Below are 25,251 nucleotides of genomic sequence, written 5' to 3'. Positions count from 1 at the left end.
GCATATAATGCAACCTCATTAGAGGCAACATTCAGCACAATACCCGGCTGGAGGGATATCAACATTTTATGTCACCTTCTCATGCAAGTGCATCCAACCATATACATCACTCATGCAATGTTCTTCAATGTCGTCTTTAATGTGGCGTAGGAATTGTTAAAAGCCCGGAATCAAGCAATAGCCGCCGCAATACCAGCAGAAAAACAGTAAGCCCTAAAATTTTCGTTTTTTTTTAGCACAAATCAAGCTGACACCAACGTCCTAGCATGACGTGACAAAATTGAAGGACCTTTGAAAGACTTCGCGGAAAGTGGCTACGTCGTCGTCATCATCGTCATCGTAGTCATGATTATCATCGGAAGAAAATTTACACGTACTGCAGGAGTACGGCCCCTCCAGGCCTTCCCGAATCACCCCTTATTTGCATCAGTTGAAACATTCCTACATATTGCACACGAATCATAAGACGTCAAGTATATACAGATGTTTGTGATTTGCTACGCAGTTGGATTTGTTTTACCTTATACGACACACATATAGCTATATCTTCGATTAGCCATTGTCACAATTCGTGAATAACACATGCTGCTTGGAAAAAGGGAAGGTTAATATTTGAGAAGTGCCATTCTGCTGTTCCCTTTTGTACTATGAAATACTTCCATCACAAATGGTTCATTCTCTATTTGAGAGAGAGAGAGAAAGGCAAAGGAAAGACAGGGAGGTTAACCAGAGATTATCTCCGGTTGGCTACCCTGTTCTGGGGGAAGGGAAAGGGGATGCAATAGGTGAGAAAGAAAGAAGGACAAAAAAAAGGAAAAAAAAAACCTAAGCACACACACGCACGTACACACGAACTATTTCTGTGGGCACTGTCACGCAACCCGCAAAGGCATTCCTAGTCTTACGCAGTGTCACCGTACAGTCCTGCGCCACACAGTGTACTGTCACAATTTGTCAGAAAGTCCCGTGTCTTTCAAGTATCGCAGCAGCGCCTTCATAGCGGATCGCGCTGATGTTCGCGTAGGCCAGGTTCCAAGGATCTTGTCTTCTGTCATAGGGCGCTTGTCCAGTTTGTCTAAGGTGGCTGAGAGGACAGTTCTTTGTGGGTTAAAACGAGAGCACTGACAAAGAAGATGCTCGATCGTTTCGTTGCACCCGCAGAAGTCACACAGTGGGCTGTTGGCCATTCCGATAAGGAAAGAGTAGTCATTTGAAAATGCTACTCCAAGCCATAGACGGATAAGAAGGGTGCAGTCACGTCGTGGAAGCTCGGACGGAATATGGAGCTGTAAATTAGGGTCTAGAGTATGGAGGCGTGCACTTGTGAAATCGGATGAATTCCACTGGGCTAATGTCAGGTCACGCGCAAGTGTGGCAAGTTTTTTCGCTGCGTCGGCTCTCGAAAGAGGAATGGCAACGCAGTTGACGCCGTCATGGGCAGATCGGGCAGCTGCGTCTGCTCGATCATTGCCATGTATGCCACAGTGACTAGGCAACCACTGATATATTATATCGTGCCCTTCGTCAACTAGTCGATGGTGGACTTCTCTGATCTCTGCGGCGAGCTGCTCATGTGATCCATGGCGCAGTGCTGAGAGTACACTCTGTAGGGCTGCCTTGGAATCACAGAAGATTGACCATGCCTGGGATGGTTCCTCCTTAATAAAATGAAGAGCTGCACGCAGGGCTACGAGTTCAGCAGCTGTCGTTGATGATACATGTGACGTCTTTAGCTGTATCTTGACGGATCTTCTTGGTATCAGCACAGCGGCAGCTGCGCTTGCAGATGTAACTGAACCGTCGATGTAAACGTGTACGCGGCCACTGTGCACCTCATGTAAATGTTCTAACGTGGCCTGCTTAAGGGCAAACGAGGACATGTTGGCTTTCTTCATGATTCCTGGGATGGTGAGGCGTATGTCAGGTCTGTGCAGGCACCATAAAGGTAAGGATGGTCTTGCTGCAGGCATGTAGTTCGATGGCAATGAGGGGCGATTGGCATCAATTAAACGACTGAAAGTTGTGTGTGGCCTTTCTGTGGGTAGAGCGGCAAGATGGTGAGAAGGTAATCGGGCAACGTGCCGAATATGCGCTCTGAGAGCGTCGGTTGCCAAGTACGTTGATATTGGGTGATCTCGAGCTATGACGATCGTTGCCGCTGTAGACGCACACCTCGGAAGACCGAGACACGTCCTTAGGGCCTGAGCTTGTAGTCCCTGGAGTACACGCAGGTTCGTTTTGCAGGTGTTGCCAATCACAGGGAGGCTGTATCTTGCGAAGCCGAGGAACAAGGCGTTATACAGCTGCAGCATTGACCACACCGAAGTGCCCCATGACTTTCCGCCGAGAAATTTGAGGAGATGTATTATTGTCAATAATCTCTTCTTCAGGTATGAAACATGCGGGCTCCATGATAGGTCTCGGTCAATAATTACCCCTAAAAAGCGGTGTTTTCGTGCATTCGCTACTGCTTGCCCATTGACCTTTACACTGTAACGCTTCATGTCCTTCCGAGTGAATGTAACAAGGCAGCATTTCTCTGAAGACAGCTCTAAGTTCTGTTTTCGCAAGTACAGAGATGTTATCGTAGCTGCCTTTTGCAACCGTGCTCGTACCTGCAGCCGTGTTACGGCAGACGCCCAAATGCAGATATCGTAGGCATATATTGATACCTGAACTGTGTTGGGCAAGGATCGGACTAGGCCAACGAGCACTAGGTTGAAAAGCGTCGGGCTTAACACTCCGCCTTGTGGTACTCCACGGCACGTTTGGTGTTGAGTCGTGGCGCCATCCTCGGTCATCACGAAGAAATGCCTGTCGGTCAAATAACTGCACAGCCACTGAAAAGTGCGGCCACCGATTCCGGCTTCAGTAAGAGCATTTATAATGGCATAATGTGCTATATTATCATAGGCGCCTTTTATGTCTAGGAATAATGCAGCAGTGAGTCGTTTCCGGCGTTTTTGATGCTGAACGAATGTAACCAAATCGATGACATTATCTATGGATGAGCGCCCACGCCGGAAGCCAGCCATAGCATCTGGGTACACGTTGTAACTTTCCAGGTACCATTCCAGGCGAGTCAAAATCAGTCGTTCCATTATTTTCCCTATGCAGCTGGCCAGAGCGATGGGGCGGTACGATGACAAGTTTAACGGTGATTTGCCAGGTTTGAGAAGTGGAACCAAGCGGCTGCATTTCCAGTCACGTGGAACCAAACCGTTGCGCCAAGACTCGTTGTAATGGTTTAGTAGCATGAGTCGTGCTGTCTGGCCAAGATTGGCGAGTGCCGCATAGGTAACCCCGTCCGGGCCAGGTGACGAAGAGCGCCTGCAAGTCGCCAGTGCCGCTTCAAGCTCCTCCAGCGAAAAAATTACATCCATGTGGGAATCCCGTGGCACAGGAGTAGCACATGGTGTAATTGCGCGTTGGAACTGCAAGCTGGAAAGTCTTGAGCAAAATTCTTCAGCAATGTCAATTTCGCTGCGACCTTGGTGCAAAGCGAGGGCTTTGAAAGGGACACGCTGTTGTGGTGATACGCGAAGCCCACGCACGGTTCTCCATATTTGAGATAATCGCTGACGTGGATCCAAGGACTCACAGAAACGTTTCCATCTTTGAGATTGTAGTGCATCGATGCGACGTTGAATCTTCTTTTGCATCCGCCTTGCCTCTCGGAGATCATGGATGGATTTAGTTCTCCTGTATCTTCGTTCAGCCCGCCGGCGAATTGCTCGTAGTCGCTGCAGTTCTGCTTCAAATTCTGCATATTTCGGGAAAGGCTGGAAACTACGCGTAGCCTCTTCCATGGCTTTTTGAATTTCGTGTTCCGGACTTGAAGGGTTCCCTTGCTGACATACTCCCTCCATGTGCGACCGAAACGCCGACCAGTCAATTCGCTGGAGCGTCATGGAGGAGTATTTCAATAGTCCCTTGATCTTCAGGTACGTCGGAATATGGTCGCTTCCATGTGTTTCAATGTCTGTAAACCATTGCACGTTTCTTTCAAGAAGCCGAGAAACCAGGGTCAAGTCTAGGCAGCTGCTGTAGGTAGGCCCGCGTAAATATGTCGGACTACCATCGTTGAGGCAGTAAAGGTCGTGCTGTGTGGCAAAGGATGCTATTCGCCTTCCCCTGGAGTCCATCTTCAGGCTCCCCCAAAGAGGATGGTGAGCATTAAAATCTCCTGTGAGAATCGTAGGGCCGGTTGTCGCTGATAGCACGTCGTGTAGTCGTTTAGAGTCGAAGCCACTTGAAGGAGCAATGTACACAGCAACGAGTGTGAACGTAAGCTTATTCGATTTCACGATTAAACAAACGTACTGGTTGTCGTCGTGAGGCGGAACTGGGTGCAACACGTAAGTCAGATCACTTCTAATATATACAATTACTTTGCTTACATCACCACAGGTAGAGGACATGAATGCCTCATAGCCAGAAATACGTATAACATTCTGCACGTTCGGTTCGCAAATTACAAGGATGGGAAAACGGTTTTCGAAGACAAAATGTCTAAAATCTGAAATTCTTGATTTGAGACCACGGGCATTCCACTGCAGTAAAGATGCTTTCTTGACTTCCTTGTGGAAGGGTAGCGAGGGGCGGGCCATGGTGCTATGCGATGCTTTCAAGTACTGGAGTCAGCGCGTCCAACACTTGCAGTGCGCTACGAGCAGCCGGAGTGTCCATGTTCGTCAGTAGCAGACGCATGACATTCGTGAGCGATTTGAGCATGGTAATCACTTGTGAGTCCTTGTCTTGCATTTGGTCAACTGTAGTGACATTTGACTGTAAATGGCGAGTCATTTGCTGTGGCTCTGGCGCGTGGCCTGTTCTCGGCAGTGCCGGCCACGCATCACTTAATGAAGCATGGCCACTTCTTTCGTTGACATTCGCGCTCTTACTCGAGACAGATGGAACAGGAGGTGGCGTTGCCGGACGAGACATTTCCCTTGAACCGGAAGAGGGTTTCATGGACTTTCGTTTCCTGGAGCGATGTCGCCTTGTCGCTTCTGAAGCATCTCTGTGTGACGATCCGTCTCTGGCCATTTTTCTCAAGATTTTCTGCTCTTTCTTTAGGCGTGGACAGTCTTTTGAGGACGCAGCGTGCGATCCTTGACAATTTGGGCACTTGAGCTCTGTTGCACGGCAAGTATCGGTGTCGTGGTGTTCGGAACATCGTGGGCATATCGTTGTATTTCGGCAGACAGCACTCACATGTCCAATTCTTTGACACCTTCTGCACTGAAGTGGTTTTGGTACGAAAGGTCGTACCACATGACGAAAGTGGCCGACCTTTACATGTGATGGTAGGCAGTCACCTTTGAACACGAGCCTTACACAGGTCGACTTGCCAAGGCGCCGAGCTTGTAGTAAGGCAACACCATCTGTCGCAGGTTTGATTAAAATTGGCAGGTCGCTGTCGTTAATGGATGTGTCAATGTCATAAACAACACCGGCCGTTGTTTCGTTGTCTTGCGGAATGAGGTAGTGGACATTAATGTTGCCCAGGAGCTTTACTACCATCAAAGCATTGATTGCGCTTCGGTTGTGGACGTCAATAGCCAGGATGTTCTTTCGAGTATTAATTCTGATATCTTTGATTTCTCCTGGGACAAGAGCCTCCAGAGAAACGGAAATCGCTTGTCGATTAAGGCGGTTGAGCTTGTCGGCAGGTGCGTCCGGCACAAAAAGAATTGTGTGCGCCGATGGCCTGCGCTGTGGAATGACGGTAGACTTACTTGACGAAGACCGTCCGCTGATGTTTCTTCTCTTGGCCTTCCGGTGTACCACTCTTTCGAAGCCTTCGTCATCTGAGGCGTCATCGCTTGAGTAGGAGTACAGCGCAGTGTCCTCGCTGTCAGCTTGACTCGGTGGGCAATTTCTCTTCCTCGGGCCGGTACCTGACGAAGCAGTCACGTCGCGTCGGCATTCTGCCGACTCCACTTCCATTGCCGTGGCAATGAGAGCGGCGTCTCCCAGTAAAACACGGGAAAAAGCCGAAAAAACTGCAGCGCGAAGGAATAGTGGTCTCTACGAGAATCACTTCGTCTTCCTCTCCCATTCTCTATTTGAATGACTATTAAACTATCCTCCTTCTTGTGAGCTCTCCATATATCTTAATGAAAGAGTCCGAAGGTTATTATGCTCAATTATAGAGCGCAAGAACAACATAGACACGGAGACAGAGATGAAGTATACTGTGCTCTATTTCTAATAAATTTATTTGAAAAAGGGCCCTACACATACATGCACCGTATGTGCCATTACCGTTCCAGCCATTACACATGCGTACGGTCTGTTTAATTACAATGAAGAAACCATGATAATTTTTTAATGAAAGAACCGTACGCTCTGCATGTGTTCTGGACATAGACGATCTTTTTCTCAGTGAAGCGCTATGTAAGTGGTACCTGCGTCCCCCTCTCGGGCTATCTCTAGCTATTTTTTCAGGCTCAAGTACCTCGCGCGTGAGGTGACTCACGATCGTGATGTCTGTACTAAAATGCACATTCACCAAATAGAGATATACAACCGCATGCTTCAGAGTGCACTGAAAGCCACCGTGCACATATGCGTGTTGCATTGAAGTTATGTTACCCAGCGGTGTTGCTTGTCCCTTTATCTGTGTGTGTTGTTTTCGCGCTATGATTTTAGCTTATATATTTTACTGATATCTTACAAAATCGTCCTCGTCGTTGAAACAATCAGAAATAACATGAGAACAGGAAATCGCTGCTTAATATTTAAGATAAACACGAAAATAACTGAGACAGCAGGCATAGCTAATCCAGGCGTCCGATCAATTCGATTAAAAGAAATAATTTAAATGGCTGCCTATGCTCAGCTTTCATGGTCAGTTATTGATGCGAGCCTCGCAGGCTCTACAAAACAGTAGCGTGGGCGACACGTTGCGATGGAGGTGCACCGAGGGCAAGCGCGGCCGACCACGTGAACAGATAATCACGCACCGGGACCGCCATCTGTCGAACCAGAAGCGCCGAGCAGACAGCACCTCTCACGGGACTTTGCGATTTCACGTCTCAGCTATACAAGAAGCCTTCTTGCACTATAAACTGGAAATATGGAAGCGTCTCGTAACCTGTTCAACACAAGTGTTTCATAATTCCTGGAATGTCATACTAATAATTTAAGTAATCTACTATAGCATGCGAAAGAAAGAAGCCACCGCAAAAACATATCAATATACAGAAATACGAGAAAGACAGCGACAAGCTCGGCCGGCCTTTGAGAAGGCACTACAATGTAACGAAGCGCTTACTGTATCAGATAAGGTACATCGAAAAGGAATTTGATATAATCGGCCTATATCACTGAGCTCCACGCATATAAGCAAAATGGTGTTTTTACGCTCACTTCCGATAGTTTTATTCATATCATCAAAATATTTAAATTATCAGATGCTATATGACCCGAATGGGGTCCCTGCGCTTATAGATGGAAATTGAGGTGCTTAGATTTTAAAGTGAGTCGATCTTGTATCTGAAATGCCCACGTAATTTTCCGAAAAGAAAAAAAGAAAATAATACAAAGTAGACAGTATATTGTAGTCAGCCAAAGCAACCGCAGTCGCTAAAGTCAATTAAACTATAGGCTTAGAAAGAGGGTCATAATTAAATCACTTAGGAATAAATGAGCCCTACATATGAAGCGATGCGGAGCATTAACCCTGCTTAACTATCTCGCATGTCAGCTGCATGTTATAGCATTCATGCTTGTGAATTCTTCTTGGCTCGCTCAACCGAGGCTACTGCGATTACTTAAGCACTAGCGTAATGAATAGGAACGATACCAGTGCAGAAGGCATTGAAAAGTGCTCGCAATGCAGGCAGTTGCCGCCTCGCTATTCTTCATAGTGGTCTAAAGTGCCCCGCATACTGCGTAAAAAACACCATGGGTTTAGTAATATTGCTAAGAGGCCACAGACTTGAAAGCTAATTGCAATAAATTTCCGTGTGCTTGTTTTTTCTGCTTCTTATTAAAAAGCATCATCACACAGATACTGATAGCGACTTTATATTTGGTGCCTATTATCACCACTCGACTATTTAAATACTGTCATTCTATATACTTCCGGGGGAAATCAGAAAACTAGCAGGCGTTGCACATTAAAAGCCTCTCCAAGAGCAAAGTTGAAGTTTACCTTTGTAACTCGTTTATCAGAGAAGAAATTTGATGTGTATATCTATATCGCTCCGCGACGCCTGGCACAATATATTACACAATTATTTCAATCCTTCTCGAATAGAACTAGGAAGCGCTTATGTAACGAATCCGCTCCGGATTTGATATCGCATACACGCGGAACTGTAGGAATGTTGTTGAAGCGATATTCTTGCCACCAGCTTTTGATTAGAGAAAAAAGAGAGATGGGCAGCTTTAATAGGCAGTTACTAATGACGAGAAACAATCATGAAGTTCGTTTGAATGCCTCGAAAGGATATGAAAAGCAGGACGACATTATATGACGACACTGACGACACTACAGGATGTTGCATCTTCATCTCTGTCTTTACGAAACAAAAATATGTGGTTTACCATATGAAGCACAAAGAAATGTTCGCTTTGTCTCTGCTTGTGGAGATGCTTCTCTGGCACCTACCACTGGCAATTGAACAAACAAAAACGCTTTTACCGATCTTAACTTACCAGGGAGCAATAAAAACGTACTTGAAAAGGTAATATGTCATTGAGTTGCCTTCGGGTACCAGGAGAATATGACGTGCACTAATTACAGGACACAACAAATGAAAAAAAAAAGCATCGGGACAGAAATAGTGCAACAACACGAAGGACGTAGGATGCTTTAAAAATAAAAACATGCTTAAAGTTTGAATAAAAACACAAGGACACCACAGGGGAAAGAATATGGAACAGAGCACTAACTTGCAACGGTTTATTTTCTTTTCAGAAAACATAGCTAGCTATATAGCCACACACTAGCACCACACCAACCATGTGTGGATGTAAGCCAAGATACAAAAATGTATCATTGCAAAATACAGTGATCATGTCACGCATGAAATAATCGAAGTGGGAAAAAATCAATGTTTAAACGATGGGTGTGTCAGCACCCCCTCTGTCTCGTTAACTCACAAGATCAGATACCTCCGGCTATCGATGTCATGTTGAATTTTGTATGGCTTTGGCGCGGCGTTCTGCGCATGGTTGGTGGGCTAGTGGGTGGCTATATAACTTGCTATGCTTTCTGAAAATAAAAGATACTGGTGGAAGTTAGAGCGCTCTTCTCTCTTCTGCCCCCTCTGTTGTCCTTGCGCTGTTATTCAAACTTTAAAGCAATCATATGACGGTGTCGAATGGTTAGTTAAGCGAACGTACAGCAGATGTTCCAAGACGCCTTGTCCTACTTATACCAGTCTGAAAATTCGGCGGCCGTACACAATCAATGCTTTCGTCCTTGTTTTAAACACTTAGTGCCCTTTGTGCATTCTCAGCAAACGTCCTTTCACTAAAAGAATCCACGTCCACACCTTCATGAACACCACGATTCTACGCTTCGTCTGAGAGGCCAGAAAAGGAGGCCAATTCTAGTCATTTAATTTGTTTAAGCTGTCCTTGCTATATTACACATAATATGAACGAATGAAAACCAGCACGCTATCATTTTTAAAACCAACAATTTCATGCTAGAAAACATGGCAGCTTTTATCGATAGGGACAAATATTCAAGTGCGCTTGTTTTCTTATATCAGCGCCATTATGCCCATTATCTGTAAATTATTAGCACATCGGTAAATGTACTGTGCCTAAGGATAGTTGTTGGTTTGCTTTTCTTTTTGTAATTGTCTCAAGACGTCGCGGACCAAAGTGACTTGCCCGAAGACAGATCTGTAAAAGCAGAGTATAACGTTCGTTTTATGTCCACACGTGCTAAGTTTCGAAAATGTTTATGTGCGCATTCAGAGTGTTTTGCGTCGGTATACGACAAGCCCGTTACCTTTAGGCCGTCCACAGGTCACTGATGTTGTAAATTGCACTTCTTTTATGCCACGCAACGACCTGAACTAGACAGCAGTCACATGGCATTCAACCCGATTCGAAGTTTAGGGCTGCACAGAAATCGGCGCTCTTCAAAAGTAAAACGTACCTTTTCTCTCAGAAACAGCTTTACCCGTCGTAAGAGCGCGAGGCATTGAGAACTTCACAACGATTTCAGCATTATTACCACTTGTGTAAGTGCATTCTTTATGCGGCATAAACGTCGCCCGATCGAAATAAACATTCCATATCAGAGGATTCTAGAGTATGTCGCAAAACCTCTACTCTACGACAGTTCAGATAAATGAGCTGTTCGTTTAACACCTGTCTCTGAAATTTTACAAAAGCGATGCAATATCAGCAATTTTCGGAACTCCGCTACAAATATGCCCACCCACCGTCCCTACTACTGGCTAATAATATTAAAAAGCAATACTTTTTTTCTTTGGTCAGCCTGAAGTTGCTAGGATTAGGTTAGGCTTGCACGACGTCCTCGAACGAAAACAACAATGTACACGTACGCACCTGCCATAATCAAGCGCTAGAAGGCGCCATAATGTCGTAAGGTTCCGAAAAAATGTTCGTATACTGTCGAGAAAAGGGATTAATCTCAGAATCTTCTCCATCGTTATTATGACTCAAGAGCTCTTTCTCCGACGTTACGCAATTCGGTGCTAAATTTGCAAACGCATATAGAAAGCATTTATTTAATCTTGCAGGTAAAAAACGAAATGGCCGTGCATTCATCCTTCATAGATTATTGACGACCTTAATGATATTAGTAAGTTATCTGATTGTTAGCACCTAGTTCTTGATGAAGTGTTTTTCATATAACGATTTTTATGAAAGATGACACGCACCAAGTGACCCTAGTTGGCATGAAAGAGAGTCATTGTCGAGCGGCGAACCCAGTGGAAGATATAAATTGATCCAAGTTTGTCCAACAGTTGATTTTGCATCCGCTTCCCTCAGCACAGCATCCCCAATGCTGAACCCACATGCCTATTGGCTACCCAGTGACCCAATTTGGCGGGAAAAAGGTTAGACGCTGACATACGTAACTATATACATACCTAAAACTGGGGCAAGTTAACAAAGAATGCAATGAACAATAAAACTGTCTTCTGAAACTTCTGAAAATCATTTAAACGTTTACGTGCTGCAGTTTTGCATGACAAAACCACGATCTGATTATGAGGCACCGCACAGTCGGAGCTAACCGTCAGGGTTAAGCCTGAAGGAAGCCAAAATAGCTAGCCCTGACGCGAACTTTATTTCGTATTTTCAGTGTTCTGTATCCTTTTACCCATTGTCATGGTTATGTTGCCGTGCCCGGCGTGGTTGCTCAGTGGCTATGGTGTTGGGCTGCTGAGCACGAGGTCGCGGGATCGAATCCCGGCCATGGCGGCCGCATTTCGATGGGGGCGAAATGCGAAAACACCAGTGTACTTAGATTTAGGTGCACGTTCAAGATCCCCAGGTGGTCGAAATTTCTGGAGTCCTCCAGTACGGCGTGCCTCATAATCAGAAAGTGGTTTTGGCACGTAAAACCCCAGAATTTAACTTTAACGTTTATAAAAAATCTCACGCTGCGTTTTTTTAGCAGTTTCACACGATGCTGCTGACTACCAGTGAAAGCAAAAATGGCTGCTTCTACCTCCCTTCAGTGGCAAAGGACTGGGTAAGCACCATGAAGGCGTCACTGATTTCTAACGATTTCGTGTAGCCTATACTAGTAGCTTCTATGTTGTTTTAAGATGGAGCAACTCTATTTACTACCGTGCGACGAGTGATAACTGATGACATTGAGCACCTGCTGTGTCAGTGTCGCCGCTATACCTCTGCGCAGTTAGCAGCAATAACTTTACTTCGTGCGCCACAACAAATACGGGCTAGTGATATTTTAGGGCCTTGAGACAAAAGTGGAACCGCTGTCCGAGCCTCAAAGAGACCGCTCATATGCCTACGCCAGTCACGTCTTACAGACATTATTTCATATTTTATTGGTCACCGTGGCTTGGTTTTCTTTATTCCTAGATTTTCTTTAGGTTATGTTTCTATTTCCCCTTTTTTCTTCTTATCCCGTATTCTATCACCTCTTCGTGTCAGGTCAAACACCTCATGTGAATAAGCAAGCTCTGCATATCGCAGAGTTGACATGCTCAGTTTCCATTAAGGTATTTCTCTCTCATGTCAATGGCAACGCGTAGGCGCGGCATCACATCAGTGCATTTTACTGCTGCAATACTATAGGTGGCATCCGACAAAACGGAAACAGGCGTGCCAGTCGAGAGGAACAGTCAACCGTAAATGGCCACCGAGATTCAGACGGCCGCCACACGCAGACATCAATGCGCACATGTTCATTCGAAAACAACGTGTAATTGCTGCTAAATCTGGACCCGCAAGATGAATCGACGAGGCCGAAACTCAAAGCAAGGTGCTGGCAGAACAACTCCTTTGAAACTCAAGCTCAACGGTTTCATAACAGTGCATGATTGCTCCACAGCCTGTCCTGCTATCGCCTCAAGTGGCAAGAATAAACTTTCAGCGCGACGTCCCAACTTCACTTCTCCATGCGCAGAAAAAAAGCTCTCCAAGAACTGAATCAATCGAAACAGGTCCAAGGCCTCTCTTCAAAGAGATCGGCCGTGCGTTATGCATACACCAGAGAATTTGATGCGCCAGCGATTTATGGAGAGCCACACTAGCAGATGCGGTTCAAGCATGACTTTTATGGCTTAGCGAACGTCGTCACTGGCTACTCAAGAAGACTCGTCTCGAGAATCCCAATTTAATTCAAGTTCACGAACGTGGAAAGCTCGAAATGTTCTTAACTCTAAGACTTGTTGAAAACTGTTCGCTTGTTTAATAATTTTTGAAATGAAGCTTGTTGATTAGGAAACGTAGCTCCCATTGCATTGACAAAAACGCTTCCCAGCCACTTCTCCCTGGCTTTAGTGAATATTTTCATGTCGGTCTCTCTAAATTGGGGATTCCTCTGTCCTACATCCGGCGCACGGTTCATGTATTCTCAAGATTCTTGTCTCCTGATATTTTCGATTCCTGCTCATTGCTGCTTACTTTCTTGCGTCTCATTAGATGTGTGGACTCCGTGCTTATTCACTATGACTTCTTTTCTTTACATCTTGACTATGAGCAATCGACATGACTCTGAGTTTTTCATTTGTATCTTTATTTATATCTCTATCTTTATTTGTAAAGGAAGAATTGATAATGAGCTTTATTACATGGACCAGCACAGCGTTCTTTATCGCAATAAGAAATTTCACACAATTATTTATTCGGTGCAATTCGTGCAGCCTATAATAATATATATCCTGTTCGTAGATAACCTCTTGATTCTTTGCATAATTTGCACTTATGCAAACTGAGCAAACTCCAAGGCTCCTGAAACAAAGGCGTAATACTTTCGAAAGCATAATCTTTCTCTTCAGGTGCTACGTGTATTCAGAATTAACGGAGTGCTTTTGTGTTCCAATTTATGGAGTTGTTGCAGGTTTCTGGTGGCATAGCTTTTACTTGTAGAGGATCTGTCTTTCTCCGCATTCCATCCACGAAGTGTGAAACATAATGACAACATCTGTTTTCCTACTGCTAGCATTCCTAGCCGTCGTTAAAAAAACGTATATGCCGACTGCGGTTATGAATACAGGAGATATAGTTTTCGTTCAACAGCTGCCTTAGAAGCAATATCTGCGGCATCGTCGTTCCATTCTTTTTTCGCCCAAATTGTTGCACTTTTCGTTTTCCTTTCTGTATAAGAATTTACCCGGCAACCTGAAGATATTAATACGCTCAACTGTACTGAAACATATCCCCAACCCAGTTAAAAAAAAGGAAGAAAATGTTTCGGTAAACCTTTTGCGCGGTGGTACTGAGAAATCCATCATCAGCGTTAAGATCTGCATGCGTAGACCAAGTGCAAATGAAAATCAACTAAAAAACGAAGCACTAGCAAGAATACTACGCATTTTACGAGATTCTCCGTTCAGCAGCCGCCCTGGTTCGCTGGAATACTTATGCGTTCATCGCTATTCAGGGCACATGTGTTGGCTGTGAGTGATGCGACGCTTTGATGGCAAAACGCAGCCCGTGAGAAATGATGGCAGTTGCATTCGGAATCTCACAAGCATGTCACATCGCTACAGTTTGAATAAAACAAACTGTGTACTGTCGTTGAAGGAAAAAAAATGTCCCCATCCTCCGAACATTTTCTTCACCTTTGCGTTGTATGCCAATCATGTACGTTTTGGTCGTCATCGTGAGCCTGAACATCCTTCTTCAGGCCTAGATCGCCTCTTTTGACGGCTTTTAAAAGAAAGATAGAATTTTGGCTCCCTCAATAGCCAGTCTTTGTGACGATGTGCTTTATGTTGGGGATGGAGCATTACGCACTGTTCAAAAAAAAAAAAAGAAACTGCCAATGTCGGTACGAAAATAACGTCAATCACGACACCAGTGACAACATCTAACCCGTTGCGGAACAGGAATCGGGTCATGAGTGGCGACAAAGTTTTGAAGTAAATTGTTGTGCTAAGACATCATGCAAAAGAAACATGCTACAAGCGCCATAAAAAGATTGCCTTATACGTACCATAAAAAGGTTTTTGCTTTTACACATAAGCAGTTTAACTATCCGATAACAATTAACCGACAAATCGCAGGTGATCAACGAATTTGGCAACAGAAGAAAAACCCTGGCAATTTCTGAGGGTAGTTGTGACATATATAATCGGTTCGAATAACTGAGAGGCCCGGTCTGCATTTTCCTTTGTTATTTTTTTTTAAATAAGTGCGATGTTTGCTAAAGACAGCGTCCTATAAACTTTTGGTGATGTCAATGAACGCATTATCGCAGCAGTCAAAAGCAAGAGCATTCATGCAGCTCTAAATAAAGCGGGCATCACATTCGTTTAATGTTGCAGTCCGGTCCGCTTAGCAGCAATCAGAGGCCAGTGGAACCTCCTGCATGCGTTATTTGGTGCCACCTCACGTTTCCAGCAAGTGCTTTTTTTAATGTGTACCTGTCCCTTACGGCAGCAGAATTGACACAGGTGGCACGCTTTGCGAGCTTGCGTCAGGTCGTGCCGCTACAAAGAAGGCATGACGACATCTCCAGTGCAGGAGAGAAACAGAGGAGAAAGAGCTTTTATTTAGAAAAAAATAATAATCGAAGCAATGGGATACCGTAGTGTTTACACGGTGATAAATTGGCCGCCCGCAAATAGCGCGGATTACTGCAGTCTGCAGACTTTATTGCGCACAATACCACTCAAGTCTGGGCCGGTCATCATCCACCGGAAGTGAGTTCTACCTCCGGTTCCCTTGCAGCTAAAAAGGAGAGAGCACGTGATAAACGAGTCAGCGATCTAGCATTGGCGCATTTTCCTGGCTAGCCTCGACGGCAAGTAACCGGCTTTACGAAATAAAGCGGTGGAGAAAAGCTCCTCTGCAATGGCAAGCACTTTCGCTAAGGATGACTCGCGTGCAAGATTACATAACGGAGGTTTGGTGTTGAAACGGGGACGCCTTTGGCAATCCAAGTAATTGCTGCTCACGGTCCATGTCATAAGACCACCATCGTGTAGTGTTGCCGTTCCGTCCTTTACTGCCTTGACGCTGTAGTCGCCTTTCGGTATTAAAACTGTCTAGCGTCGACTTTAACATTTCAGAATCGCTAAACGCATTGCTTTCCTTTCTTGGTCACCTACTCAAAACAACAATTATGGTGCACTTGTTTTTGGCATATTGCGCCTAAATGGGTTTGAATGTTGCAGTTTCAGCTTGCGTCCACTGTGGAAGTAAAAACATAGTTGTTTTCAGTGATGGTGATCCTATGGCACGGGATGCGAGCTGCAATATACTCGTATTGAAAAGGCGACGGTGTTTCTATACCAATTAGTATCAGTTATATAAGCTTGGTCACCTACTAAAACAGCTCTAGGGCTGCAGTTGATTCTTGCATTTTGCCGCTAAATGACTTTTAAAAATGCAGTGAACGAAAACGCATCTGCTGTCGAAGTAGAAACAAATTTGGTTTCAGTGGTAACTTTTCTAAGGAAAAGTCAAAGAAATTTTACCAGTTCGAAACTTATGAGATGTGCCTGACAAGTGCTTTTTTCGTTTACTTATATGAAAGTCGAGAACAATATTTTTGCAGGAGCGGGTGTGTTCTAAAGGTTTATGAAATAAACAGCAAAAGCATGAGCAATGCGAAACAATCCTAGACAGCCGCCATTCTCGTAGTTTGCGGTATACGCCTATCAAGTGTTAGGGTCACACGTTAAGCGGAAGAAAATGACCTGTACATATGTTATATTCGGTTATACATGGGAACCTATAACGTAAAACTTTTCCATTCTATTTCTATTTCAGTCCCATGACATCAACCTTATCAAACATCCTGCTCGTTTATAAAAGTTCACTTGATTGCCTTGAAAAGCAATATAATGGCGTAAATTAAAAGGTGTTTCGCTGACAGGAGGCGAGAAGTGCGCAGAAGTGAAGAGGGTTCTGCGGGGCCGAGCTCGCACAATGAAAGTAGATAACCAGTTGAGCAGAATGGTGCCTGCGTCTTAGAGTGGCGCCTCTGACCTAGCTTATGTTGCGGTGGCTAGTCAGAAATCGCTTTGGCCCGCAACGGGAAGCGGTAGAAGTCGAAGTTTTGCCCGAAAGCCGGAGCACCGATTGCGATAGCAGATTAGTAGACAGCCATGTGAAGTAATGATAGTAAATGTATGGGCTATATAAACCCGTAAACATTCGCTTACGAAGTACATTAACAAGAATTGTGTCACGCGCGCACACGCAAACATAAACGTATCTCATTCGATGATTGCGGACACTCACTGTCATAACGATAGCGTGAGGAAGAGCGGCAGCAGCAGCGAGCTAACTCATCTTCATGCTGCCTCTAGCTTCAACACGAACTAAGTGGCGAGAACACAGCGCACACGAAGCTATGAACCCCCGACGCACATAGGCTCTGTACTCATCGCAGATTGCTTTCAAAATAGGCACCGCGGGGCAGCGCCATACGCGCAGCCGCCGGAGTAGAACGCCACCATCGGCTCACCCTCGCGCGCTTTCACTCGCACATACAGTATATGATGCGCAGCGACGATGTTATCACTCTTGCCCTTTACACGGGACACCACGGCTACCCCGACGGAAGAAATCCACCTGGAGTGTTCTGATAATTGCTTTCTCGATAAAAAGCAGCTAAAACAGATAATAGTTCCTCAGCGAAGAAGTCTTGGCAAAGTGATATATATATATATATATATATATATATATATATATATATATATATATATATATATATATATATATATTTCTGAGGGAGAATCATACGGGATAATTTATAAAAAACATTAAGTCTAACCTCTTTTCTCTATATCTTTCAAGCATGTTAATGTCAAGTTCGGTATCAGATATCTCCTGTTTTGGCTTCATTTGCTATGCTTGCTTGCTTGATTTATTTATTCATTGATTCCTTGATTCTTTGCTTTGGTCGCTTCTTTTCTCTGAGAGGCCTGATGAGAAAGCTTAGGACATACATGACTTGTTTTTTTCTGCGAATATGCTTTTAGTGGACTTTTATAATCAAACTGTGCGGTTTGTTTTGATTAAAGGAAGCTTCCTTCAATATTACTCCTTACTTGAATGTTGTTAGCCTTCAGAGCTACGGGCAATGCCTCGCTTTTATTTATTCTGGTGTTAATACCATGAAACAGGGGACAAAGCGCACGCGTTCCGGGAGCAGTTGTGGTTACAGTCATCGCCATGGGGCCCGTTGTCGTTACCACGCGCCTTTGTACCCAGCGGTTAGCGCTGGAGCTGGCGCGACAAGCTCCACACCGTGTGGGGCGTTTGCAGCAGCTCCTTGCGTGGTGCGCCTCGGCACGGACATTTTATGCGCCCGCTATTACGGCAAAGCCACGAACGCCACGACTTTCTTGGGTGACATCGTCGCAGTTGCGCTAGGTTGCTATAGGTTTCCAGGCATAAGCTCCCACCGTCGTTTTGAAACCTCGGTGCCCGGCTCGTGCACTGCCGTAATCTGTACTCTGCCGGGCGGCGCACAGCGGCCCAAGCATTAAATAATAACACCGACAAGTTCTACAGCACAGATAACCATTATTTTCTGGTGACAATGAAACTACAAGGAACGTTTCTATAGCGATTCGCCTCTTAAATGAGTATGTTTGACATTTATAGTTTTCAGTTTCTTAACGCTGACAAATTTCGACAAACGCGCTTTGTCCACTTTAGGGATGCATTCGTCTGTGTCGTAACTGCCTGTATGCGTGCTAATGTGGTGCACCTCCGGGTGCTGTTTCACGTCGTTTTCATTCATTGCCCACCATGGTTGCACTTTTCGCCTAAGCAGCTGTGGAATATGGATGTATAATTTTGAAAGAACGGTATTTGACAAAACGTGTAGTTAAGAAAGGACTCAAAGAATATATAAGGAAAATAAGGTTACTTTTGAGGCTCCTTGCTGAAAGGGTGGACGCACGGCTGTTCATGGAGTTTGGCGCACACTGTACATTAAGCTTTTGCCTGTCTGATATTTTTTCGCACCTCTACCACCCTCCTAACATTCGACGTGCGCTGTAAAAATAATGCGTGAGTGTCATTATTTATCGGGTCTAGTAAGCACAAATATGCCCATTTAAGACGCGCTTATACTGTACATTTCACGGTGTGTGTAAAACGTTTAAGTATATTTCAGAAATAACTCCATGTGCTTTAAACATGATAGTATTAATCCTTTCTGTTACTCTGTCTTCCGCAACAATGACAGACAATTTCTCGCACTAAATGTTTCGAACACTCCCAACTTTACACTCACTTTTGAATGATCTACAAAACCACCTGGGACGCATGGATTGCAATAAGCTGTCTTTGCACATTTACGTAACCTCCTTGTAGAAAGTCGAGTACCACAAGTCGACCACATTGCATGATTGTGTCAGATAGATGAATGTGACAACTGACAATTCGGTACGCAAACAGTCCTGCAGTTCTTGGATATTATACATCTCTCACGAAGGTTATTCGCCCCGCGCACTAGCGAATACACAGCAATGAAACATGGCCATATCGAAGAAGTGCATAAAATTGGCTTCTGCACTTCATTATAAGTACGTTGAAGACATAACGATCAATGTATCATCAAGCGCTTGCTCGTCCGGGAAGAATTACGCTTCAAGAATGTTTATTTGATTTCAAAAGTAGCTTTTTTTTCCAGGCGTGATACGTGATGAGTAGCGGCTTCTTCTTTCTGTGCAGTCCTCAATAATTCTTGCAAAGTCGATATGCAAACGTCATTTCACAAAAGCACGTAAAATTGGGCAGACGTCACTAAGTGTAGAAAAGAATTCGTTCTCATTGCTGCGTAATGCATTTACTCTTGGGAAATAATTAAAACAGAACCGTGTCCATGGTGTTCTGTAATATCTTGTTTCCGATGGCTTTATAAAAATTATTTCACTGCGCTTTGAGATTAGGTTACAACTTATCTTGTTTTCTGCACATGTATCCAGGCCCAGACGAATCGATTTTGTAACTATCATTTTATTTATGTTTGCCGCATTTTTTTGTCTTTCGGTACTGGCCCGCATGCCATCGTCACGTCGTTATAACTGGAATTAGACGTTCTAACCAAGAGATTTATTTATTTATTTTTATTTATTTGTGATACCCTCAAGGTACATAATTGTACATTGCAGAGGGGAGGGGCGCGAATACATTCGAAGAGTAAAAATGCAGGATTAGTTCGAGGAATTTCCAACGAACAAAAGCAATATGAAAAAAGTAGCAACACATTCATAACAAATCTCAGAGGCTTACATAACATGAAAATACACAAAGAATACACTTTAACAAGCAGACAATGTTGACGGATAAGTACATAATCATGCCGTTTGCTACCATACATTATTCTGTGTTGGTTAGTGCATTCTTAAAACGAGTGGGGTCACTGATGCTTACTAATGATGTTGGTAGGTTATTCCAGTCGACTGAAGTCCTAGGAAGGAATGATTGTGAGCACGCGACGGTGTTATGACGGGGTACGTTAACTTTATGTAAGTGGTCACGACGAGCCGAATAATAAGGTGCAGGTTGGATCCAAAGAGGGCGAAGAGATGCGTTGTGGTAGTAGATTTTATGAAAAAGGGAAATGCGTGATTCTTTTCTTCGAAGAGATAATAATGGAATTTGAAGGGTTCTCTTCATTAATGTAACACTAGCAGTGCGATGGTAGTTAGCTAAGATGAAACGAACCGAGCGATTTTGCACCGATTCAATTTCGTTAATTAATGTGATCTGATGAGGATCCCAAACGGATGAGGCATATTCTAATTGGGGGCGGACGTATGTCGTGTACAACAGCCGTTTTAATGAAACTGGCGCAAGCGAAAAATTTCTCTTCAAATATCCTAAGGAGCGGTTAGCTTTAGATATTACATACTGTACATGCTGCTTCCAAGAAAGATCGTTAGTTATATGAATGCCAAGATAACGGTAGCATGTAACGGATTGAATGGGGCAGTCATTAAGGGCGTAGGTAGGGCAAGTTGTGTTAGAACGAGAAACCCGCATAGATTTGCATTTATTAATGTTGAGTTCCATGCACCAAGTGAGGCACCAGTTAGATATGTTATTTAAATCGGATTGAAGGGTAGCTATATCAGATGCATTAGTAACTTTTCGATATATAACGCAGTCGTCAGCAAATAAACAAATTTGTGAGGAAATGTTATCAGGTAGATCGTTAATATATATTAAAAATAAAAGAGGACCAAGAACAGACCCTTGTGGAACACCGGATTCAACTGGAGCCGCGTGAGATGTGGAGTCATTAGTTACAACAAATTGGGAACGAGAAGAAAGGAATGATTGGATCCAGCTGAGTACTCCAGGGTCAATGTTGAGTGCGCTAAGTTTGTGTAGTAGCAGTACATGTTTCACTTTGTCAAAAGCTTTAGAAAAATCCAAAAATATGCAATCAGTCAAAAAACCGTTATCAAGATATACATGTAAGTCATTAGTGAAAGTTACGAGCTGGGTCTCACAAGAAAAAAATTTGCGAAAGCCATGTTGACCGTTAGAGAAAAAATTATTTTCTTCAAGAAAGTTGACGAGGTTAGAAAATATGATATGCTTCATAATTTTGCATGGTACTGAGGTAATCGATATGGGCCTGTAGTTAAAAGGATCTTGAGTTTCGCCAGATTTGTGGATAGGAATAATCTTTGCTGTTTTCCAGTCATGAGGCAAGGATGAGGACAGGTACGATTGTGAAAAAATGCTCTCTAAGATGATAGAGGAATACTCACTAGTATTTTTTAGAAATTTCGTCGTGATTTCATCTATTCCACAAGAAGACGTAAGTTTAAGAGTGTCTATTATTTTTTTAATGCCAGTAGAGTTAAAAATTACGGGATCCATAGGAAAAAAATTGCAGCATGGTAGCCTAGGAAGGTCGTTATCATGTGCTGAAGGAGTGAAAGCCTTTATAAATACATTATTTAAAATCGTAGCGCAGTGCTGCCGAGGTATAGGCTCACCGGAAGACGTGCTAAGTGATACGATTTTCGACGCACTAGGCCTTACTACATTCCAGAAGCTTCTTGGATTATTGATGAGCATGTTCGGAAGGGTATTATTGAAAAAAGAAAATTTTGTTTTCTTTATCGCAGATGAGTAGGCCGAGGCAGCTTCTTTGTAAGCCGACCATTTAGCCTGGCTTTCCGTCCGCTTAGCGGTGCTAAAAAGACGTTTTTTTCTGTTAGATAGGCGTTTCAAAGATTTAGTATACCATGAAGCATTGTTATTCGAAAATACGCGCCTCTTCGGAATAAACTTGTTAACAAGATCGTGAATTTTTTCTTTGAATATATTCCAGTTAGTATCCAGTGAGCGCTCAGCAACTTTAGGCAGGTAGTTATCAAGGAATAGAGCAAGTTCGTTGTTGATAGCGGTGAAATTGCCGTTTTGATAATCACGAATGGTTTTAATACTGTTTTGGGACGGTAGGATTGCCAAGCTAATGAAAAAATGCAAGACGTCGTGATCACTCAAGCCGGGTGAGTGTGTAACCTTAGATATGATATCTGTTGATGATGTTAAAACAAGATCTAAAAGAGATGATGTGGTATTTGTTACACGTGTAGGGGAAGTAACTACCTGAACCAGGTTGAAATCAGCACATACCTCTGCAAAATGCTTTGATTCTGCGGAAGTTGTATTTAGTAAAGGACACGTGCTTGACCAGGAAATATTCGGAAAGTTAAAATCGCCCATAAGTACTATTGACGTTCCGGGGAAGCGAACACTTATCTGGCACAAGCAGTCATACATGCTATCGCAAAAAGTAGGGGCTGATGATGGTGGTCGGTAACAAACACCGATCACAACTTTTGTGAAATTTACAGAAATGCAGCACCATACACATTCAATGTTACATGATATGGATACAGGGAAACAGTCAAAGCATTCATTAACAGCAATTAAGACACCACCGCCTAGTGTGTTAGCGCGATCAGTACGGTCAATATTATACTTTTTATTGCAGTAGAATAACTCAGAGTTTGTTACTTTACTCGTCAACCACGTTTCAGTTATTGCAATTATGTCTGCATCACAATCATTTATTAGGCTACATAGATCATCTTTTTTAGGTAATAAGCTACGAATATTAGTAAAAAGAACCGGTAGTCTTGATATTATAGGATCGAGGTCGCTACCCCTCGCGTTATCCTATGGGCGCACTATTAGGACATTGCGGCCTGATCTTAAGGATAGAACAGACGCCGTGGCATCATCTGGGGTACTGCTTAACGGCTTCAATTCACAGACCTTTTGCTCAGTGGCGTCGTATACATAGCATTTTTTACCAATTAGTAGCTTGTTATATCTTAATTTAAATGGTACATTCTGACTTTTTCCGTATTCGATAAGAGTTCTTCTGGCGTAGCGTGTAGCGGGACTGAAATCTTCACTAACAGAGATATTCATTTCTTTTAGCATGGGGCGGTTCGATAATATTTCTTCCTTCGTTTTATAGGCAGCAAAATTTACTATCAACGGACGAGACTTCCCTGGACTGAATCTACCAATACGATGTGCACGCGATATGCTGTCACTAGTTATTCTGAGGCTTAGAGTGTTTGTTAGAATGTCCAGTATCTTTTCCTCCGATTGAACAGCGGATTCGGTGGCGATGTCCGTTAAACCATAAAAAAGTAGATTATTTCTACGAGAGCGGTCTTCCGCATCATCCAGTCGGGAGCGTAGGAATGCAGCGTCCTTTGCTATATTCCCAACCGTTTCACGCACGTCACCGAGGTCATGCTGCCATTTTTCAAATCTACCGGTCTGATTTTCTACCGTCGCAAGTGTTTCTTTAATTTCTGATATCGCTTCCGCCACCGTTTCCTGATGCGTTTTTAACTCTGTAATAGTGTCCAGCATTGCTTTTTGGTTATCCTCCATTCTTTTAGACCTTTGATTCAAATCGCGTAAGGTTTTCAGAACTTCGGATAATGTATCTGATGGTTGTTCTCTCGGAGGACCAGGATTACTCTCAACGTCACCGCACAAAAGCAATAACAAAGAACAAAAAGGACCAAGCACTGCTTCTGGGCATGGAAGCACGATTATAAATGGATCGTCGGATTTTAGTCTTGATATGGAAAGGCAACTGACCTGTGGAATGAACAAAAAGATGCGTGAGGCCATCATTCCTGTCGTGCGTCCATGCCCACTGAAGATTTCGTTCGGAGCGCTGGCTTTAAGCTGACTCGCTATCGGCGCAGCTGAAGACGCTGAAGATGCGCAGTGCACATCAGGTGACAAATGACCAGTGACGTAACCACCCTGCCAGAGGAGGGCGGCAGCGTACGGACACATGGAAGCTGGGAAAGCACCCGCCATTGCAGCTTCGTCGTAAGGGTCACCAACTGTACCGTTGCTGGTGAGGCACTGGTCGACAGGGAGCATCTCATTTGGTGGCAAGCAGCAGTCGCCAGGATAAGATGAGGTAGGTGAGGCACAGATGTCTTGAAACTTTGCTTCCGTGGTTAACGAACCGTTGTAGAGAGCTCCACCGTGACGAGAGACAGCATGGCATTCCCAGCCAAGGACCAGGGCACCGAATAACTGTGGAATGAACAAAAAGATGCGTGAGGCCATCATTCCTGTCGTGCGTCCATGCCCACTGAAGATTTCGTTCGGAGCGCTGGCTTTAAGCTGACTCGCTATCGGCGCAGCTGAAGACGCTGAAGATGCGCAGTGCACATCAGGTGACAAATGACCAGTGACGTAACCACCCTGCCAGAGGAGGGCGGCAGCGTACGGACACATGGAAGCTGGGAAAGCGCCCGCCATTGCAGCTTCGTCGTAAGGGTCACCAACTGTACCGTTGCTGGTGAGGCACTGGTCGACAGGGAGCATCTCATTTGGTGGCAAGCAGCAGTCGCCAGGATAAGATGAGGTAGGTGAGGCACAGATGTCTTGAAACTTTGCTTCCGTGGTTAACGAACCGTTGTAGAGAGCTCCACCGTGACGAGAGACAGCATGGCATTCCCAGCCAAGGACCAGGGCACCGAATAACTGTGGAATGAACAAAAAGATGCGTGAGGCCATCATTCCTGTCGTGCGTCCATGCCCACTCAATCAAGATGATCAGCAAGAGTACCAAGGTAGCATAAACTGCGGTTGCGAAATGAGGCTTTGCATATATACACTGAAACTTTCCTAGGCGTGCTCTTTGCTTACTATTTGAAATACCTTCATTTACCGGCATATACCATTCCTTCGCGAACTTCGCGTTTTACCCTACTGTTCAATCATGAAATGCGATCAACTCACCGAATTATGCTTATTTCTTTAGGCAGGTGCATTTTCTCATTGACCCGCGTTCTTATTGACACACTTGAATGGAAGCAAGCCCTACATCTTGACTTTTGCACGCTGTGATTTTCCCCGACAAGATATAGACGGCTAGCGTTCATAATCAAAACGCCTTGATTTGTTCACAACCAGACTAATCCAGGAATTAACTATCTTGGAACATCACTGCGGCTATGAGCGTAAATTAACGTATCGGAATACGCTTAAATTAAGTTCCAAGGCTGAACCACTTTTCTTAGTCCACACTCGTAGCGTTGAATGACAGCACGTTCTACTTAGCGA

The 25,251-nt window shown here is 44.1% G+C and overlaps 1 protein-coding gene across 2 annotated transcripts; it reads right to left on the bottom strand.

Moving 5' to 3' along the window:
- Positions 1-15,210: 15,210 nt before the first annotated feature.
- LOC135902214 (uncharacterized) lies at positions 15,211-24,722 on the bottom strand. Of its 2 annotated transcripts, none has more exons than XM_065432189.2 (2): positions 23,764-24,722; positions 15,211-15,375 (listed from the first exon to the last, which is right to left on the bottom strand). In XM_065432189.2, the coding sequence occupies exons 1-2, from the start codon at positions 24,703-24,705 to the stop codon at positions 15,355-15,357; spliced, it is 963 nt and encodes a 320-aa protein (XP_065288261.1). In that variant the 5' UTR covers positions 24,706-24,722; the 3' UTR covers positions 15,211-15,354. The 2 variants fall into 2 exon arrangements, with proteins under 2 accessions (XP_065288261.1, XP_070394263.1); XM_070538162.1 differs by lacking the exon at positions 15,211-15,375 and adding an exon at positions 15,778-15,837.
- Between the last annotated feature and the right edge of the window lie 529 nt (positions 24,723-25,251).

This window comes from Dermacentor albipictus, chromosome 4, assembly GCF_038994185.2.
Source record: "Dermacentor albipictus isolate Rhodes 1998 colony chromosome 4, USDA_Dalb.pri_finalv2, whole genome shotgun sequence".
NCBI lineage: Eukaryota > Metazoa > Arthropoda > Arachnida > Ixodida > Ixodidae > Dermacentor > Dermacentor albipictus.
This window is presented reverse-complemented; position numbering and strand designations above follow the sequence as displayed.

What these genes read in the sequence shown, in the direction of transcription:
- LOC135902214 (XM_070538162.1), bottom strand. Translation starts at nt 24,705, where the DNA reads ATGATGGCCTCACGCATCTTTTTGTTCATTCCACAGTTATTCGGTGCC. An exon ending in TCTTTTTGTTCATTCCACAG is followed by an intron (nt 15,838 to 23,763) that starts GTCAGTTGCCTT and finishes TTACTTCCACAG; the next exon opens with TGGACGCAAGCTGAAACTGC.